We start from the raw sequence: 22,784 nt of genomic DNA on the forward strand, positions 1-22,784 counted from the left end.
GAACCCTCCTGGAACATGTTGAGGTGCTAAGAGGGAGAAAAATGTATGGCGCACTGACTCCACTCCTGGAGTGTGCTCGTGCCAACCCATCTGGATTTCTGAAATGATTTTCCAAAAAAGTTGTGGTGGCCACAACCTATCCTCCATCAAAGAAAAATCTAGAAATTTCTGTTGCAAGGTATTGACCAATGCAAAAACGACTGCCTTGTGCCAGTTGAACTCTGGATCTGGTCCTGCTGGGAAACGCTATAGTGTATTTGCATTAGCATGCTGGACAGTCGACCAATAACACATGTCATAGCAATAATTACTGAGAAAGAGCACCCATCTCTGCAGCCAGTGGGCATTCCTATCGAGTACCTTGGAGCGAGAGTCAGATAAGGAATCCAGCAACTTGTGATTGTCGATGAGTAGGAACTTTTTAATGCTGCAAATGATAACCCGGTGGCCTCATTTCCACCTATGAATAATTACATTGTGCTGCTGTAAGTGCCTTCAGTGTGTAAGCCAAGGGCTGCTTGATGCCATCTGGGTTCTGATGCCACAGGACCACATATGTGCCATACTGGGACGCATTGGCAGCCAGGGTTAATGATTAACCTGGCATAAGAGTAGCAAAACAGGAAGTGGAACACAAACAGTGCTTGAGGGACTAAAAAGCCCATCGACTGTCCATTTGACACCTTGTGCTGAAGCTGCTGAGGATAGCAGATGTGTGTTGACTGGGGGATGAACTTAGCATAATAAAAAATCTTATCAAAAAAGGACAGGAGTTCTTTCAGATTCTTGGGTGCTGGCATGTTGATGATGGCTGTGTTGTGCCTGTCCGTAGGGCCGAGGCCACCTGTCCTAAGTACATGATCCAAAAAAATGCACCTTTCGAGAAGAAAACTACATTTTTCCAATGTGCAATGAAGGCCGTTTTTGAGAAGGCTTTGGAAAACCACCAGCAGATTTCATAAATGCACATCTCTTGCGAAACCCATCATACAGATGTCAACGAGGCAGTTGGAGCAACGGGGGATGTCCTGAAATTACTGTTGCAAATATCTTGGGGTAAATTCCTGGCACAAACAAAATTCCAAAAGGCAAGTGATTAAACTGGTAAAGCCCAAAGAGGGTGTTGAGAACCAGGAAACTCTTGAGAAGTGACATCCAATGGCAGGTGCAGATACACACACGCAAATTGGTAGGTGAAAAATACTGGCCCCCTGACTACTTCCCCAACAACTCCTCTGGAAACAGAGTGGATTACAAGATTGCGACACATCGCACACTGACCGTCTGTTTAAAACAACCGCAAAGGCACGTAGTTCCATCTGGCATTTGAATTACCACCAAAGGGATAGCCCATGTATTCAACAAAACAGGCGAAATAACACCAAGGCCTTGCCAATCAAAAACTCAACTTTGACCTAGTCATGCATGGTGAACAAAATGGGTCAAGGGTGACAAAATTTAGGTATTGCTGGCTTGAGGGAGACATTTGCCTCAAAATTTTCTTCCCAACCCAAGGTATTCTCTCACATCTGGTTGTACGACCATAGGAAAAAGTCTGAATCTTGAAAGGGGACTGACTGAGACATTAAATGTAATTTGTCCACTATCTGGAAGCCAGAAACATGAAAGGTACATACCCAGAAAATATTTTGCACCAATAGTGAATTAACTACTAACAATGAAAGTTGCTGTTCCATACTTTTATAATGTGCTGAGACAAAAAATTGCCCCCTCAAAGTAATGCACTGTTTACTATAAGAGACAGTTTGGCGTAGTGGCTGTTGCAATGCAGGGTAGCCCAAGAGCCTGCATATGAAGAAGTTAATCAAACTGTCTGTCTCTCCCATCTATACCCACAACTCATTCACTTGCCCATCCAAGGCCAATGTTTGTAGAATACATTGGGCAGATGCTTGTGGGGTGTCGGAGACAGCCTCTGACTTCAGGGAAAATACTAGGGCCTCTGATGGCCATCCTACAGCCTGCCGACTGTATCAAACTGATGTCAGATGGCTGACTTTTCGACATACCCCACACTTGGCGACCACATACAGGCAGTCCTGTCCATTATTGACCACATGACAGTTCAGCAGGACCACTGATGGGCTCATTGGGTAGAAACAGATGTGAAGGAGATAGGAGACTGATGCTAAGAGCAAGAAAAACAATGCAAGCGATGACTGCTATTTGTTGACTTACTTTACCTGCAGGTGAAAGCAGGAAGTGCCGTGATGTCACTGCACGTGGATTGTGAAAGGCTTCCACACATGGTGGCTCACTGGAAGGCATGGTCACATGCCCCACCACACTTGGACTGTTTATCACACCCATCTAACTTTGCCACATGCTAATCATCAAAATGTACACCCCTTATTGCCACTGTAAGTTTATGTGATTTAGCAATCTGGGTAACTTCAGCTAAGGAAGGGACATATCAGGCTATTGGCTTAGTTTGGACCTCATGGGCAAGGGCTGACTGAACACTCACGTCCCTGATCAGGTGGTCTGCATATGAGGTAACACAGTGGGGGCACTCAAATGAAAATTTGTGTTGGAGAAATGGCTCTGAGCACTATGGGACTTAACTTCTGAGGTCATCAGTCTGTTTTGGAGAACTTGCAGGTGATGTCCAGGCCATGTACAACAATGTGGGGCATTTGTGGTACTGGTTAAACTTCAAACCTGCTGCCACCAATAGGTTTGATGTTTACAGTACTGCATTGGCAGCTGACAGAGTTCCTCAAAGTTAAGTATCTCAAACTAGATGGAGGGCTTCAAATTTTGCATGATTTTGCACAACTCCACACTGCTAAATGATAAGGCAGCATCATCAACTGGATCAGTCATATGCCTGAAAATTCTCCCATCTTTCCACAGCCTCATAGAAACTGGTGAATGGTGTTGGGGGAGCAAGGGAGAAGGCTTATCTGCAGGCGCCTGGTTCGCCACCAGCACAGTGCAAAAGCAGAGCAAGTCCACATTCCATTTGAGCAGTTCCTGCATCTACCCCAATTGCAACTTTTGTTTATGTTGCTGGAGGCGCAGCTGTTACTGCCAGCATTGCAAAAATGCCCGGTCCATGGTGCCCACAAATTAACAATATGAAGAAAAAGAAGAAAGCACCACAGACATAAGAACATCTGAGCCTAATCACCACTTTTGTAATCTGCACAGTGTGTGACAGTGCCACAAAAACGTCACTGTCAACACAAGTGTAGCTATACCAGCCAGTGATAGTTCAGTGACAAAAGCAAAGCACCTGAACCCCTGAAGAGGGAACAGAACTCTACATGTGAGTCAGTTAGCAGTGGGAGCAGAGTATTCGAACACCATGTATAGATGAGCATGAAGATAAACACAAATGTGGCCAGTGCAGTGCAGACAACTGAACATTAGTGTATGGAAGCAGAGCACAGCTCGAAGGAAAGGTCAAGTCCGAAGTAGTGTAGTAACTGATGGGCCTGGCCTATTGCTGCTGACAGGAAAACACCAGTGTCAGTTATTCTGTCCATACAACACTCCGTGTGCACATCCGTCACATCTTACTGCCTTCTCTGCCGCGTGACCCACGCTAGTTCATCCGCTTCCGAATTGATGTCTGCTGTTGGGGATTCTAAGCTGACAAATGAAAAGACCTACACTATCTTGCAAAGAGTCTTCAAAGAATCTTCTTTCTTAGGACCACAAAATAAAGCTGGACCTTCACTTGTGCACAGCTTTTGGGGAGTCAAGTCTGACCCATGTTTCTCTCTCTCTCTCTCTCTCTCTCTCTCTCTCTCTCTCTCTCTCTCTCTCTGTCTTTCTTTCTTTCTTTCTTTTTGAATGGCTGCTGTTTCCTATCGTGCTGTGGATGAATGTTGCCCGCCGAAGCTGGCACACTTGATCATATTGACAACATGCCCAGTATAGTTCAGCAGGGCTGCATTGTATAGCACATGATGCTAACTATTGTGGGGTACAGTAGCCACAGAATTTTATCCAATTTCGTCTCCATTGCTTGTTCCTCGTTTGGACTGCATCCAACATAAACCCTACAGTGAATGTTTCATTGTAGGTGAAGCATCTAACAAAATTTGACTATCTGATTGCCACAGATAGTGGACACACTTCAGTATGGTGTACTGTGTGCTTTGGAAATGTTTATTCTGACTAGGGCGTGTTTCTGTGCTAATGGCCTCACCACAGTGGTAACACTGGTTCCCATCAGATTACCAAAGTTAAACACTGTTGGGCTTGGCTAGTGCTTGGCTGGATGACCATCCGTGTCTGCCGAGCACTCTTGGAAAGTGATGTGCACTCGAGACTTTCGTGAGGCCAATTGAGGAGCTACTTGATTGAGAAGTAGCAGCTCTGGTCGCAAAAAGTGACAATGACCAGAAGAGCTGTGTGCTTACCACATGCCCCTCCATATCTGCATCCAGTGATGCCTATCAGCTGAGGATGACACGGTGGCGAGTCGGTATTGTTGGGCCTTCCGAGGCCTGTTCAAATGGACTTTAGTTTTAGGGCATATTTCTGTAACCTGGTAACTTTCATGTTGCTTAGTTTGCATATATTGGACTCTGTGGGTGCCTGGGAATGTGTTAAACTCACATACATAAAAGTGGGAGAAAATATTGTATTATTATTATTATTATTATTGTTATTATTATTATTATTATTATTATTATTATTATTATTATTATATTACAAAAAAATATTTCCCATAATGGAATCAAATGCTAGCCCTTACAACTGTGAATTTGGTGCTCTATTACTGCTGTAAGGGATATGGCTCAAGAGAGTTGACAGCCCCATGTTTCTAATCAGTTAGACTCCTGTGTGCCCTGAAATCTTTACCGATAAATCAGTCTTGTCTAGGAAGAAATGGACTTCTTTGTGTGTCATTAAGGTAGTGAAGTGCAAGACATGATCTTATTTCAAGACTATTCTCATGCATATTGACTTTATTGATATACCTTCTGTATTTATGGGTTGTTATAAACACAGTGTATGGGAATGGCAAAAATCCAGCAGTTTTTAGATCACAACTATACTACTATATAAAGACAAGATGTTGTATAACATAATTACAAAAAATGTCGAAAAGCCCTTGAACCATTTACTTCAAATTTTCACATAATACTCTAATTAACATTCAGACAGACATAGGATACATATGTTACCAAAACTCTCTTCAAGTTCTTGACCGATTTGCTTCAGATTTTTACATTTGCTCTAATGAACATGCAGGCAGACATAGGCTATATACAGGGTGTATACAGTCCGAGAACACTTTCAATTATTTATTGCACAAGAACCAAATATTGTACAGATATCATACATGTGTCATTTTGAAGATAAACCCTGATTTTTTTTATTTTATTTTTTATTTTTTTTTTTATTTTATTTTATTTTTTTTTTTTTTTTTTTTGTGTATACCGCCACTGCGTAGTTTGGTAATTTGCCGATAGTCAGCACTAGTCGCAAACGGGGCGAGTTCAGGTGCATAGCAAGCTTTCTGTGTGTTGGAGTTTGACAAAAACAGAAGTGTGCTACAGCTGTTCAAAGGATGTTTAGAAACAAGAAGCCACCAACAAAGATCTGGTGTATGTACCGCCTCTACCACGTGATGTAGCAGGGCTCCGGGAGAGAATACGGGAAATGACTGCCACAGTTGCCATGTTGGGAGGGGTATGGCAAGAATTTGATTACCATATTGACATCTGTTGGAGCACTCATGGTTTGCATATCGAATAAAAAAAAAAAAAAAAAAAAAAACTTTAAGAGTTTCTCTTCAAAATGCAATATGTATGACATCTGTACAATGTTTAAATCTTGTGCAATTGAAAGTGTTCCTGGACTTATGTACATACTATATTTTTAATGCATATAATATATATTATATTGAAAGGGGAAATGTTGTTACTAAAACTCTCTCTCTCTCTCTCTCTCTCTCTCTCTCACACACACACACACACACACACACACACACACACACACGGTGATTCAGCTGCCCCTACCAACAATGTCACTTTTCACTTTATACAACCCCACTTGACAGAACAATGTTGTTGGGCAATTCACTATGGAGATGTGAAGCACATTTCTAAATGTCACAGAATAAGTGGCAAAATATGCAAAGCTGTCTTATACCTATTGTACAAATTATGTTTATGATACTATTTTAGCACATTAAATGCTAAGTGCCAAGTCAACACAGTGAAGCATATATTAATTTTTTCAATGGGTTATATATTGGAAAGTTGTTACTTCACTGCTTCCCACTTTGATATTTCCTGTTAATTTTGTTGTTTCCAGCAGTGAAACACACTGTATAAGGCAACGTTTCAGAACCATTTATGAAAGATTATGTACTCTAAATTGACTAAACTCACTGGAACATCCAAAACCTGTTTAACGACACCTCTAATGACACAAAGGAAGATTGGAGACATTTGGATGCTCCAAAAATACCGTTAACTCAAGGCCAATCCTCACTTGCATTTTTTACGGTATGATTCTACTTACTAACAGTTGTCCAAAGATCTGGGAGGGAATTTAATATCGACTACATGGCTGTCGCCTGTCTGGATACTGTTCCCGATACAGACGTGGTTTGTGTTGCATAAAACGACATTGGTAGGAGCAGCTGAAAAAAAAAAATTACACACACACAGGGGAAATGTTTGCGAAAATCTCGTTAATTTCTTGACTGAAATTTTTACATGATACTCTAATGAATATTTGTGGACTATATATATTTTTAAATATGTATGCAATATGTAAAGGGGAAATGTTGAGCTGTGCAGAATGGCCACGTGGTTTTAGGCGTCGTGTCACAGACTCCACCGCTCCTTCCACCAGAGCTTCAAGTCCTCCCTCTGGCGTGTGTGTATTTGTTGTTCTTAGCATAAGTTAGTTTAAGTAGTGTTTAAGTCTAGGGACCGATGACCTAAGCAGTTTGGTCCCTTAGGAATTCACACACATTTGAACAACATTTGGAAATAGTGAGAAGAGGAAGGAAGAGGAGATGAACAGAGAGAGGGGGGAAAAGGAGACTAGGACATATATCCGATCACCATAAATATTTAGCAGTTATGGAGCATTGCCAAGTACTCATTAAGGGCATCGGTTATCAAATGTGACTATGTTATACAGAGCTTATCCTAAAAGTTGGCCAGATAGAAGTTTAGGTGTCAGCATTGCTGCCATGTTCTGTGACCAGTCTGTTAATGTCCTATGAGAATAAGAGAGCACTACTTTATTATTAGTAAACATTACAAATAGATCCAACTTGGTATGGATGATTCAAGTAGTAACTGCTTTGACAGTGACATTGTTTCATCCATTATTTCTGTATGATGACTGGGCATTACCCATATGCCTTTTCTTTTTTGCATTTGAAAGCATCAGCGTTGTATGGTTATAGCTGACAGCTATGTGGCTGTCCATTGGTGCAGGTTTCATAGTCTGTGTGATCACACACCCACTTATACGTTGAATTTTGAATTAGACACTTTCTTGGTGGATCACATAGTGCAGAAATAAGGTATTCCAGAATAGTAGCTGCAGAATTTAGAAAATTTGATCCATGTTTTAGAAATGTAGGATCTCAGATGAGACTCAATGAGTGTACTTTCTGTGTTACTGATTATTTAGAAAAAGTTCATAGTTTATGAAACATCTTGTATTTTTTATATAAAAATGTTATTTAATTTTTATGACAACTTATGAAAAAGTTGAACATCAGAAAATCATTAACAACACACTGATTGTCCTTTCAGCTTCTTGCATTATGCTATATTGTTCTAACATTAAAAAAATACATTTTGCTACCTCAACTTTGTGGTTTCACTTCTCATATTTCTTTGAAATAAAACTGGACAATACGAGATGTGTGTCTTGCAGTCTTAACAACACTGTACATTTTGAACAAATGCATTTTCTGAATTTTTGAAATTAGTAGTTTGATTACAAAACATTTACAATGAGACTACATGTTTAATAAAGAATTTCCTTGATTGGAAAACTCACCCAGTATCTTCTGTAAGAATTATAGAACATACAAGTGGACGAAAGACAGAGTAGTAGTAGGATGCTGTTAGGGGTCGGTTTTTGTAAATCTTCCTTGCGTTGCATTGGGTGCTTCAGGTTGCTTACGTAGTTAGTGAATGGGACTATTGGTTAAGCATGGGGACTCTTTTGTCCTCTTGAATATTATTTTTCTTTTTATTTAAAATGTGATTGCATTTTACTACATTAAATTTCTCTCCCCACTTCCATTCCACATTATTGTGCCTTCTCTCTCTCTCTCTCTCTCTCTCTCTCTCTCTCTCTCTCTCTCTCTCTCACTCACTCACTCACTCTCTCTCTCTCTCTCTCTCTCTCTCTCTCTCTCTCTCTCTCTCTCTCTCTCTCTCTCTGTGTGTGTGTGTGTGTGTGTGTGTGTGTGTGTGTGTGTGTGTGTGTGTGCACGTGAACATGCACACACGTGCACTTGCGTGCATGTGTGCGCTTACGGTAAATAAAGCTGTGCACATTCCTTACACCTTGTTGTAGTATCATTCTCTCTTCATTTATATTCTATATTTAGCAGATTAATTGTAGCTCTGTTTTGGAAGCTTGACATCTGTTATGGAAGTGAAGAATGGTAAAAACAAATTATTACAGTTATTTCTCACGAATAGTCTTCTTTTTGCTGCTTTATTTTCCAAGACTTCACCTTTATCCAATATGCTATAGTAACAAATTGCCTTATTTTCTCTAAATTTTCCAAATTATTTGGTGCTTTTATCAGGTGTTCTTTTCCCCTTAGTTAAAATATTATTTATAGAAAATTTTTCTAACTGTAAAGATTGTAAATTGAAATTTTTTTTTAGAACAGAGAGAGAAATCTTAATTACAAGGTGCTGGCCAACACTTCGATGTACATCCTAATAATATCAACTGTTATATAGAATGTAATGGGGTCAAGAACTGTAATGAAGAATATCCACAGCATTCGCATTATTCATATGTTGAGCTCTACAAAACAGTCACAAAAAGCTTGTGTCATTGATAACTACACGAACTTAATGTTTGATGACATTACTGATGGTAACATGTCATTCACTGACCAAAGGTCTTGAATCGACCTTCTAGCAACAGATCTTGGAATCAGTTAAACTGACTATTCTTCCAGTTGTTGGATAACCAGAGTGTTAACATGTGATGGTGTGACATTCATTTGAATCAATGTGGCTTCTGTTTGTTGTTGTTGTTGCCGCTGCTGTTGCTAACTAATGATTTTATGAATATTTCCACATGCTGTGTGCTGAAAGCAATGAATCTGATATTGAAGTGTCCTGACACGGGCACTGTAGTAAAATCAGCTTTTATTCAGCCACTTTCCTTAGTTGAAAATGAAACACACATTTTATATATATATATATATATATATATATATATATAAAAACAGTTACCAGATCAAGCACAGGCTAACTCAGCAAAGTGGAGTTGGAGACCAGTATATAAAACTTTATACTGTGGCTGGTTGAGAAGAAAGAAAGAAAGAAAGAAAGAAAGAAAGGAAAGAAGAAAGCAAGAAAACATTAGTTTTGACTGGTTATCGTATTTTCATATTATTGATAGTTTGTCTTACTAACTTTTTCATTTTGTAGTAAAGCTTTTATACATAGTTATGGGGATTTTTCCTTCCCATTGCTTATTGCTTTTGGTGTCTGATTGACCTTTGTAACATTTGCATGTTAAAACTTTTTTAAAATGTAGATAGTTATTATCTTTCTATTATACGCAAACAATATCAGATAAAACTACTGAGATTTGCTTCAAGAGTTTGGTTTGTAACATCTTTTGTTGTGATTCTATCCTTAATTATCATCAAATTCCTTTTATTTCAGCTTTTTTTGTTTCTTAATAACTGGAAACAGTTTTAGTAATTTTGTTTGCTTATTTGGAAGATATAATTAACTGAATGTACTGTCAGATAACATGGTGCACATTACATTTTGTATTTGCTTTTATAATGCATGCCCCACACCCAAGGCTCCTTAAAATAACCCTGAGTGCGCTTCTGCCCACAAATCTTAGAGACATGTGTAATATGAGAGTTCATGTGGTCACATTGTAGGTTCTATACTTTTTTTCTGTGTTAGACGGGGACTGGGTTTAGTGAGAGTAGTTTACCTTGTATAGACTGCGTCATTTCTTTTTTCTTAAAAATACAGGCAGTATGAAATTAGAATGCCAGACAGAAAGGAGGATGACTGATAAATTGCAGGTTTTATTCAGAAGTTTGTCAGAATAATGAGGAAAAAAAGCTAATAAAATTCTAGTTAGATTGCTTCAAGCTTATTTTGATGTAGTATATTATTATGGGTATACATTGGAAATAAAAAAAGAAAAAGAAAAATGAAAGTTAACTACAATAATGAAAACTGAGTACACGTGATGGTATCAATCATAATTTTGATGTATATGACAGATCTCAAGCAGCAACTCCACATAAGTATAAGAAAGGAGATGTAGTATCGACCCCAAGTGGCATAAGGAAGAAATTTAATGGTAAACAGTGGCGACGATTATGTTCGAAAGATGGCTGTACTAAGGAATCGCAACGGCGTGGTTATTGCTCACGACATCTGAGTCTGAATGGTAGCAGCCTACGTGCTGGCCCAGCAAACTTTCCTAGGTAGGTTTAGCAAGTACTATTTAGGTCATTCATTTTTGTCATCACAGAATATAACATAAGGGGAAGTGCACTTGAGTAATATTGCAGCCTTGGTGTGGATCAAATCTATTAGCATCTCAAGCAATGTTTCATTTCTTTTAACTTCCATTTGTTTTTATTTTCTTGGTCAAGCTGTTTTAATTTGTAAAAAAAAATTAATTAAAATGAATGAGTGTTTGTTCCTGGATAATGTTCAGTGGAACAAGTAGACTTGAGCAGTTCTTCAGTTTTCTGTTTTTCATATGTGATGTGTATTTTAAATGGCACAGATAACACTTCCATGTGTGATTAAATTTGTATATAGACTGGAAGTGAGTTTTTATTGCGTTTCAATATTATTTCAGGGGGAAGGGTGTTGGAAGAGAGATTGATGGTGAAGAAACTTCCCGTGATTCCGATACATCTCCGAACTACACAGAAGGTCGAATAACTGGCCGGTTTGATCAAGAGGAAACAGAAGCTGCTAATATGCTTGGTATGTATGTTGAATAGTTATCTATACTTTAAATGATTACTAATACTTAAGATCCAATTTTTTATCATATATTTGGAAGTTTGATGTGACGTACCACAACATTCAAAACAAAATGTTAAATTTTGATGTTCTAAAATTTAAGTTATCTCTTTTTCAAATTGGAGAAATAAGTAAGAAAAGTCTTAGATACATGCAATAGCAAACCGTAACATTTAGTGAAGAATCTCGCATGCCCATTTTCTTTTTTGTTCTTTCTTTACATTCACAAGAATTGATGTAGAAATAAACACTTTCAGGACTTGTCTGGTTACTTTTTATTTCTAGGTTTCTCAATTTTGGGTACGTCATTCTTTGGCATAGTAATTTTCTGTATTCTACTAATAGAGGAGGAGTGCTGTAGATATAGGTGCAGTTCACCACCACTGAATCTTTTATCTGCTTCTCAAAACATCTGGCTAGTTCCGTACAAAAGAGTTCCTTTGCAAATTTTTTCCAAGGTGGAAATTAAGAGTTGAAAGCTGAAAAGTATTCTTCATTTTCATTCACAGAGTAAAAGGTTACCCCTCTTTTTACCTTGTGGCCTTTTTATTTTAAACTCCAACCAGTTCACAAGTTGCTGGTTGACCAGACTTTCTGTGGAAGTGTATGCAATTATTAATATAGCAGTTAATGCTGACTTTCTGTAGATTATGCATGTCATGTGCTATGGGTCTTCATTTTGCACTAGTTGTGCCTGGTGTGTTTCAGAAATAATTAAAAAACACCAGATTCACCCAAACTGTGTATATCATGTATATTTGCTCAGACTGATGATCTTTAATTTAATTTACAAATATTCAGCATTAATCTGCCTTAGAAATTCATGCATAATATGCTTCTTGAACAAATTATGGAAAAAGATCTCATCCACATGAAGATCAGAACTTGGAAAGAAAGACAGTATGAGCACTGCATCCTCCCAGACAACAGATGGTGTAATCACATGAAGAAATTTAAAATATGCTGTCCAATATAAAATATAATTATTTCTTATAGTTATAAAACTTGTTTGGGAAAAATATTTATGCTGCTCATTTATTTATCTTTTTTCTCTATCACGGAAAAATACACATAGATTCTGTTCATTGGATGGAAAACGATATGCAGAAAGTATTTAACATGTAAACTTCTTCATAACACAAAATGAATAGATTACTTATACAGGACATATGTCCTCATTTCAGTTTTACTGATTAACCATTCTTATTCTACAGTTAATGATTGTCATCCACTTGTACAGTGATATTTTGGAGTATCCCACCAAAACAAACTGCTGCTTACTTGCCAACTTATTGTGGATATATTGCGTATTGCTACCTTTATTTTCAAGCTTTGTGCTGAAGTGAGATGTAATAATAGTAATTCCCCCGTTTGCCAACAAACTCTTAGAAATTTGTTTTGGAGCAGTATTTTTTTCTCTAAATCCCTGCAAATCTAAAAAGTTTGAGTGGTTATTGTACACCATTTGTTTACGTACTGTTACTTTATACAGTCACCCCAAACTTAAAAATATTTCTTACAAAGTGTTTCTGGTTTGAGACTATAAGTACTGTTTACACCATGATAAATCAATCCTCTGTAAGTCAGTCTTCAGACTTTCATGGCGATCTGTTTACGTCTTGAGGTGTCAGATATTCTCCAGATATCAGTGTCGTTCATGCACAATATTTCAACAACGTGACTCGAGCTCCACTCGACGATCAGTGTCAGGTAGCAACTGATGAAGATAATGAGTCACATTGTCAAAATTTATATGGCGGGTACCAAACACCTCAAGATAATCCTCTGTAGATTTTTGTACCTTAATTTTAATGGAAACAGTGAGATATTAATCACTTCGGATGTTATAAATAAGTATTGATATTTATATGGTAAATGAAAGAATAATTGTACAACTTACAGATTAAATTCATTGATTGTAAAACCTTAAGATCTATTTTTCTTTGGGATATAAAATCTGTGATAGAGACTGCAGTGTCAGGCTTATTTTGTTTTCAAATAATGTGCACTGAAACGAAGTACTGAATATGACAACAAATTGGAAATTGTTTAATTTATTGTAAATGTTTGGCAAAGCTCTGATGAAGTCAGTGTATTATAATGAATAAAACAAAAATACTGTACTTTGCATTTTGATACAAGAAGAACCAAAAGGTTGTGTATGTTGACTAATAATAGAACCTTTCTTTAATAAAAATTGAGATTAGCCCAGTTTGTATCACAATATATTCCCACAAAGGACTGAGACTTCTGCCTGTTCATTTTGTGACCATTGGGAAGCCCAGAATGCTCATTTTATATTGTGAATCAGTGTGCATGCTATGCTTATAGTAAGAACATGTAAAATGCAATATAAGTTATATTAAATTAGTGTCTCATAATGGAATTGTCTAGTGTGAGGCAACAGTGGATAATAAGAAATTATGTTCCATCAGTCCACTACTTTTTCTATCTATCATCTCTGACACACACTACTTCTGTACATAGTACTGTTCTGTAAGCAGCAGACAAATTTGCAAACCAGATGTTTGTCAAAGTAATGCATGTTCATGAACACACACACTTAATATGCCACTGAACCACCTAAACTTCTTTCACAGCTGCAAATTTTTGTGGAATGTGTGTGATGACAATGGGAGCTGTTACACTAAAATTGAACAAAGGTGTCACCGTGTGTGTTCGAAGGACAAAATATAATCTTGAAGCACAATTCATTCACTGAACACTACGAAATGCGTGGATTAAGTATTTCAGGGCCAGCTCTGCAGTTAAATGTAAGAAATAGGCTGTTTTGTGCATAAACATTAGTCAAATCTCCATGCAGAAATTGGACTTGATGTAGAAAAGACAGAAGGTGCAGTGTGGAACTAAATGGCTCTGTTTGAGTCATTTTTGGCCACATTGCAGTCTTGGTTTCATATACATTGTTTGACCGTATTCTTTTCAATTGTAGTCAAGTTTTGAGATAGTCACCAGGCTCTATTTTGTGCAGCTTGCGTTCTTCTCCAATTGATGAAACAGGTCATCAGTATTTTGAATGAGCTTTGCACTCACACAATGCATTTTCTCTATAGGTCTTTGAGACAGTCCTCGTGGACATTCAAGAAACTTTATCAAGAAGATTTGATTTTCATTCATTACAAATCTCTGTCAATGACGATTCACGTGATTGCATGTGTCATCATTCCCCAGTGCAGAAGCTATAGATATAGCTATGTTAGTGGAAGCCTTTGATATAGTGAAGACATGTAACTGCTGTTTATAAATCTACTCTCACTGTAGGGCAGAGGAGTCTCACATTTTTATGAGCTTGATTACATTTGTGGATGAATACATAATACATTCTTTAACATGCCATGTACTTATTTCCTTCCATGCAATAACAAAAGACACTCACAAGGTCTCTACATCTCAAATGTGCTGTGCTCCAGATCAGAATGTTTCCATTGTACTGAAAATCATAGATATTCTTCTTTTTGATTAACATCGAATTTAGAGAGTTAGAGTGAACTAAATGAATTTGTATTTAATTTGAGTATAAACTTTTCATCCCTCAATCATTAAGAATAATGAACAGTTTTCTTTAGTTTTCCATTTAATCAGTTATTTCTGAAACCACAATAAAGGGTTATGATATCAGCGTCCATCTTTCTACCACGGTGAAGAAGTTTAAGTGAAATGTGACTACTGTCCATTGATTAACACTTGTTAACTGTTCTTTTATAGCTGGCTTCAGCCCTTGACTGCATTAAATGACTACAGTGGGCAAGACAACCGAGGATGTCAGAGCTGAGAGGGAAGATGGTGAGGGGGATGCACATTAGTTTTGTGATAAATTATGGAATAGTTTTGAGATTCCATGAAATATACTTGTGGGTACACTTGTTACAAGTCAGTATCAATTACATGCTCTAATTTTTTTTTCCGAATGGATACTGAATTGATATGCGTATGCGTCCGGCAGGGTAATATGCGAGTTCAGTTTACAGAGATTTGTTTTTTTTCTAGTGGGACAGTGGGAGGGGAGATAGCAGCTGCCCTCCCCTGCCCCTGATTTGGCTGTGCCCTTGGCAATGGGTTATCCATCATAGAATGTTTTAATTAGTATAAATATTACAAATCATGGGTCATAATCTGCAACCTTACCTTAAATATAGATTTATACTCTCCCGTTCTACTTATCTTTTTTATTTATCCATATGTTAGCAGTATGACTTGCATGGGCCTACAATTGAAGTATGTAATTCTTTGCACATGCTGTTTTTTTAACTTATATTAAATGTTTAGGAAAATCCCAGTTGTCTGCCATCTTGAAAAGGTTGCTCTCTTTCACACAATAGAAATGTATATTGTGACCAATGAAGATTATATTTTATTCCTTAATATTTCTTTATTTTTCAGCAATTTACTTGAAGTTAGTTACATTGCTGATACATCTTCTTACTCTCTTGTATCCTGCTTGCAGTTCTTTTAAAATGATTTCAGCAATATTCCTGATTCTTCTTGTAATGATTCTAGAGTATACCTTGCATGCTGTGTTTAATAAGCTGATTTGTAGTTTTTGCTATTGGACCAGTCACCTCTCCTGAACCTCGGAGTATCTGTGCATGCTCCTAATGCAGTCGTACACATTTATAAATATTGTAAATCTTTTAATCATGTCATGTGGTATATATCTGAGTAATTCACTAGCTGCTGCTACTTCTTCCTCCTCTATATTGTCTGCTGAAACATTTACTTTTCTGTCTGCTTTTATTTCTGCATCTTCCTCTTCCTCTATAATTATCTGCAGATCCTTATAGGACTGTAAGCACTCTCCTTGTTATATTATTTTGACTGCTGCTGTATTTCTTATCTGACTGTTAAGACATTTCAGTACTTTGTGAACATGTTCTGTCATCTATCTATGTGTTTAAATATTAGAGATAGATGTTTGCCATCATTCCTGTTGAATTTCCCCAATAACTTGATTAGTCCCATTTGACAGCCTTCAATATAACCCTGTGCCCTCAGGTGCTCTTTTATTTCTTGATTCTACACACGGGCTTTTTTAAAGCAGAGTCTACAAGAGAAGTACTGCACAGAAATGGAAGAATATCGAAAGATTTTGTACCTGCTTACACAAATCTGTTTTTGATACTCTTCCACAAATCTGTTATTGATATTCTTCCACTCATCTTCATTGTCATTAACTGGTTTAACTGAACTTTCTATTATTCGCTTCTGATCTAGGTCAAGTATACATTCTTCTTGTAGAAGATTTTTTTTTTTGAAGAGTTGCGTCTCACATTACTAGATAGTAGTCACCATGTGCATGTCATCGCTACGTGTACTCGTGTTTATGAACAATTTTGCAATTGTTTTGTTGGCTAAGAAGTAATGTATAATGCTTGTTAGGCCTCTTTCTCCCCATGCCACTTCATGTATTTGTGGATAAAATGATGGTTGGCAATTCTTAGTCTATTGTCTGCTACAAAATCTTTTAATATTCTTCCATTCCTGTGCAGTACACCTTCTCCAGTGTTTCCTAGTTGATTATCTAACAGCTTACCATCAGTTCTATCATTAAAGTCTCTCACCCTGATAATACAGGCTTTTTTTGAACTTTGATCCAGAGTATGTAGTAAAACTGTGTAGGTGTCTGTTTTAACTTCTAATCTTCTGATATGCATGCAACTGTCCAGCAGTATTGTAGTTAATGGTAAGAGGGAATTTAGGATGAACTGTGAAATCCATATGCAAATAATTTTCATTTAGACAATGCTCTATTAATCATGAATAACAGTGAAATTATTTGTTGACAATCTAGTTTTTCTTGATTGTAGAAGTACTTGATTTGTGACTGCACACAGCGGCATGCTGTACTGGTACCTCTGAATAAGCCTCAAAACTGCAGATTTTAAATTGTTGTATGATAGAAGTTTTGTTAAAATTGAAGTGATGGGAAACAAGAATTTTGTTCATACTTTTAAAATGCCCAGGAAAGTTTAAGAAGTCTATATTTCAAAACATCCCCTGGAAAGTCACAGTTCAGAAAACTCAGTTTTTTACAAATCAAGCAATGGATTGCAGTACGGTGTGTGTGTGTGTGTGTGTGTGTGTGTGTGTGTGTGTGTGTGTGTGTGTGTGTGATTTCCTTATTATTTACTGTTTTTTAATGAAGAAGATTAAAAGATGGTAATTGATGTAGTATGGCTTGTTTGAGGTTCTCCATTATTAGTAAAGTTGCTGAATTTTTATTCTCTTCAGTCTTTATTTTAGCTGACAACATAAGTTTTCTCCATGGTATTCGTTTTCATCCTCTTATTTATCTCTACTCTGCTCATTGAGTAAATTCACCATATTTCCTTGTATTACTTTTGTACCTCTCATTTTTAGCAACTAATTCAGCAGTATCACAGTGTGTGTTTCGTATTTTGTGTGTTTTTTCCAGTATCTCTTGGGAGCTCACGGTCTGCAACTCCAGCATTTTCCTCACCCACTGGACAAGCTTCATCACCTTGCATTATGCAGTCTCCAATCACTGTCGGCCCACGACAGAACGTCTTCGTGCCGATTACAAATCCTGCTTCACAAGGGCAGAATATGCAGTCTTCTGCCAGTTCTCACTCCGGAAGTTTAATATCGCCATGTCAGAAATGGAAACAGACGTCGCCAGTGCAACCACATTTTATGGTCACCCCATATCACCAGCAACATGTTATCAGGTCAGAGTATTGTGCGAGTATATGTATTTCACTCAGAGTTACTGACGTTTCTGTGCTGAGTGTATGTTGAACTATAAGACTGGAAGAGCTTCCAATGTGTTTTGAGGATATGTATGGTTCTGGCTTCATTTTTGTGTGGAATTCAACTATATGTTCAGTAAATCAAATTACAAAGAGCTTAGGTTGAAAATAGTTGCAGAGCGCAGTCATTTCAGCATTTTAGCTGTGGATTATGGGAATTCTAGTCTTATACTTTATTCCTTGTTATGTAAAGAAAACTGATCAGTTCAGCAAAGGCTTGCCAAAATAGCGGTAGATCTCCAGTCATATTAACAAATGATGGTGAAGTTATTTACCTTTAAGGAATGTGGTGGTGAAAATTCTGCAATTCCTGTAATGATTACAGTTGTGTTTTTCATGACTTGCTACAAAGTCCGCACCTACTTTCTGTTTTGCAGCGGAAGTTGAAAATGTTATAAACTCAAGCAGAGGAGTACAAGGTGTGTGTACATTTATGTGTATGAGAAAAATGTTAAAATTCCAGCTGCTTCTGTTATCAGATGCTGTAGTTTCCACAGACAGGATAACTTAAGCTCTAACAGGGCATATCACTAGATAGCAGTGCTATGAAGGAAGTCACAGTTTACTTTCCACATTTTCATTGAAAAAGGCACACTCAGCCATCACAGTATTGAACACTGGTGTGCATTTTATCATCTTGTAAGTTGTATCATACTATAAGACACAAACAACAGCACAGCCACAATGAACCAATTTATTCTTTTACATACAAGCAAACAACAGTTGAGAATATACAACAAACGTAGAAACAATCAACCTACTGATACAAGCTGTTGCTGACATTAGGTATGAGCACAGTATGAGAGTGTGTGTCTGCTTCACTGTGCTTATAGAGAGGATGGCTCCAGATGATGTTGCAGCAGAAGCCGTGCCGTGTGCACGAGTCATGGCCCACCACAGGGGGCCTCTGGTGGCTGGCCCATGCAGATGCCATTGGTGTAATATTTGAAGTGTGGTGTGCCAGTGACATGGTGCTGTTGGATGCATCCAAGTGTTACATACAGGATTATAGGCTAATTCATTAATGAACATAATAAATAATGTGGTCCTACTGTCTCTTGCCTCCAGTAGTCAGGTACTTGGGAAATATGTGTTGTTTCATGGATTGGCGTTACGGTATATGACATATAAAAAGACAGCTCCTAGATGAATGACTGTATGAGCAAGAGAAATTCAGAAGGCGAAGAGATTTAAATACCTAGAGGAACGGATAGAATCTTGTCTGACAGAAAAAGAAGCTATGAAGCACATTGGCCACTTATTTATTCTGCCACTATGCATTTCGATGGTTCACTCCCTCATTTTCAGGTGGAGAATTGTTTAGTTGCATAGCTGTAGTTAGTGAAGAGTGCAGATGCCATTCCACAGCAACAAACTAAGTGCAAGGCTGGTTATGTTGCATCTTTTTCTTGTGATAAAATTGTGTCTTTTGGAAAAGACATTGTTAAAGTTAAAAAAACTGAATTTGTGAGAGTAAAATGTTTTACAGGAGAAGTAGTCAACAAAAGGCTGTGTGCTTGTTGCATGTACTCCCGAGTGTACTTTTACACAATTACTTCAAAGATGTTATATATGTCAGGGATATTGTTGCTTACACTGAATAGAAGGCTAATTGAAATGTGCCATTGCTGGAATTTGGCTTTTCGTTATTGTACATCACACATCAGTTATTATAGTAAATGGTTATATACACAAATATACTTTTCATTTTAAAAAATATGAATGAGATGCAACAGAATATGGACATGTGCACAAGTTACTTATTATATTAGATGGTTATATATACATAAATATTATTTTCTTTGGCACTTTAAAAATATAATGGACTTCAGTGGAATATGGACATGTGGAAAATTCAGTTATTGTATTTAAATGCTTGTGTATAAACCATTACAACAGATCATACATATATATTCTTGGTTGTACATGTATATCATTTCTTGTTGATATATATTGTACATTGTGTAAGTTCAACATGCAGTAATCTATTTATATATAAGCACTTACATGTAATAACTGAATTGTACACATGTCCACATTCTGTTGCAACTCATCCGTATTTTAAACAAAGTAAATCACATTTATGTATATAAACATTTAATATAATAATTGAATGAAAAGACAAGGTTCAGCAATTGCACTTTTCAAATATCTTTGCATTCAGTGTAACCAAGAATATTTCTAACATTTTTGAAATACCTGTGTAAGCATAATGTACAGCAGATAGCATAGGCAACAAGCAGCAGTATGCAGCCTTTTATAAACTCTACTTTGCGTGTGAGTACACTTTAACAGTGCCTTTTCTAAAAACACAATTTTATCACCAGCCAAAGATGCAGCATAACCAGGCTTGGCACTTAAGTTTGCTGCTGTGGAAAGACATCTTTGCTCTTCACTAACACCTGCTTTATACCAAAACAGTTTTCCACTTGAAGAATGATGTGGACCATCAAAACATGTACTAGTAAAATAAATAAATAAATGAGTGATGCACAAAACTTTTATTCATAGTAATCGACAGTCCCACCCCTCATGATGCTGCCCTTTATTAACTAAATATTCAGTATGAAATTAGCATAAAAACTGACTATGCACCTGTACAGTAAGAACAATCTTTCAGTCATTGCAAAATTAAAACATTACCAGATAATTATCCACCCTGCAATCTCACATGTAACACAAAGTCCAAACGTCATAAAAACAGGATTACTCTTAGGTTAGAATTGTGGAATGGAGAATCCTCAGGAGATTATTGTGACCTTGAAGAACAGGAGTTGGTTAGCATAGAAGAAGAACGAATTAAAAACTGTATATCCAGATAGAGAGGATCTCAAACACCATCAGGAAAAGAACTGTGTTCTTTGGACTCGCCCTTATACTAGACTAGATGAGGTTGACACATCAGATATTACAGTTTAATGTGAGTAAGGATAGATACGTGCTCTAGATTCCAAGAAGTACAAAGGGACCTGGCAGAAGTAGGAATACTGAAAATAAAGATTTCCTACAGGATAACTTTAAAAGCAAAAATTGAAGCTGCCATAGATTTCAAGGTAAGAATTAGTCCCAGGACAAAAACTTCACAAAGATTTATAAATCGGGTCCATTCCCAGTACTGCCAAGTCTAGCAGTCTTTCACATAGTGATTTGTGGTTTCCCTGTTGGAATGTTTCAAAGGAGAGGACCGTATGTTTTAGGTGCGACTATTACTACTGTTGCATGAAATTTATGGAAAGTTGTAGAGTTGACTGCTACTTATTTGTGGGTTAATTTGTATTTAGAGCTTTTTTCCCAGTTTCAGCCTTATGTGTTACAGCTGAAAGCAAGATTTGAAAGTTGATATCACATGCAATGTAACTTAAGTTCCATATTTAGAAATGTGTAAGAATTGCTCTTATCTGCAGTGTGTTGTTTTTAATGGAATTAAATTTAGAAAACTGAAATGGTTCAAAATTTTAAGTGTGTTGGACTTACATGCAACACTAGATTAGTATGAAGTTCTCACCTGAGGGATATGAAAATAAGATGCCTCATATTGTTAAAATACATTACCCAGAGACCACAGACAGCGGATGTGATATATCTGCTCCAGTTTTAGTTATCTTTGCGTAGTTCTGGTGTGATTGATGGTTGCACTGTGTGTGGTATCTTACGAAATCTGGAGTTATGTAAGAAATAAATATGTTTGTATATCCTGAAAGAAATTGTGCAATCCTTGATGAAATTATTAATCAGTATGGACCTAAAAAATTCACATTTGAGCCAAATGTGAATGTAGAGGCAAAATCTGCCTCAAAATGTGAGTTGGGCTGCCACAGGTTCCCTGGAGCTAATGAGTTCCCTTTTTACATTATGCAGAACATCCTCATGGCAAATCACGTAATAAATACTATTCCATAGTGAATTGTATCCAGATGAACCATTACATCAGAGAGAGTTCTAAGCAGCTTAATTTTCTCGTGTAAATATCAAAAAAGTTACCTGCTTTCGATTATTACTGTTGCACAACAGCTGGCAAATCCCATTTTGAGAAGAGACTGTGCATAAGAACACACCTGGAAAATAAAGAGTGCATCTATGCCTGAAAGAAACAAAGTATCAGTATGCTCATAAGTTAAGCTCTGGTCCTACATCAAACAGTGGGAGGTTAAATATTCTCTGTAAGATACATGCTACGTGTGACAACTTAGGACTCACTCATAGGGCTTAACCTCTCAGAGCAAAGAAACACTTGCATTTGTCTGATAGCTAAAGTTTGTATTATGCGAAATTCCACATACTAAAATGTGGCAGCTTTAGATGTGGGGTGTTTATAACTGCGGTTTCATAAGATAGTGGTAGAGATAGGTTCTGAAATACTTCATTTGCCACCTTGGTAAGCAACTGTGCGGTGGCGATAACCAAATGGATTGGGTACCTCAGATTTGCTTTGTGTTGTACATAGTTCCTTATTTTGAAATGTGTGAAGAGACTACTACTGGTCCATTACAGTGCTCAAATACAACTCTCATTGACACCAGAAGGGATCAGTGACCCAGGTGTCAATTTTGCTTTACAGAAATACAGAATATGGATGCAGGCTGGCTGACATGTTAGAAGTAGATGGGACTTGTTCAGCCCGCATGTTGTAGTGTCTGCACTATAGTGATTAGACAAAAGAGTCTTCCTGTGAAGTGGAATAGAGTTTATTTTTGGTTCTACTTCCACTATAAGTACTTGTAGGTTCTATCTGCAGCAATGTGGAGTGTTGGTTGCCCGGCCCACTAAAGGG

General features: G+C 37.3%; 1 protein-coding gene across 1 annotated transcript in view; it reads left to right on the forward strand.

Moving 5' to 3' along the window:
• The window catches only part of LOC126470265 (putative transcription factor capicua), a 336,823-nt gene that overhangs the window by 112,994 nt on the left and 201,045 nt on the right, over nucleotides 1–22,784 (forward strand). The window contains 3 exon segments of the mRNA XM_050098002.1: nucleotides 10,466–10,672; nucleotides 11,056–11,186; nucleotides 17,659–17,932. Of these exon segments, the coding sequence (XP_049953959.1) occupies nucleotides 10,466–10,672; nucleotides 11,056–11,186; nucleotides 17,659–17,932 (612 nt within the window).

This window comes from Schistocerca serialis, chromosome 3 (genome assembly GCF_023864345.2).
Source record: "Schistocerca serialis cubense isolate TAMUIC-IGC-003099 chromosome 3, iqSchSeri2.2, whole genome shotgun sequence".
Classification (NCBI taxonomy): domain Eukaryota; kingdom Metazoa; phylum Arthropoda; class Insecta; order Orthoptera; family Acrididae; genus Schistocerca; species Schistocerca serialis.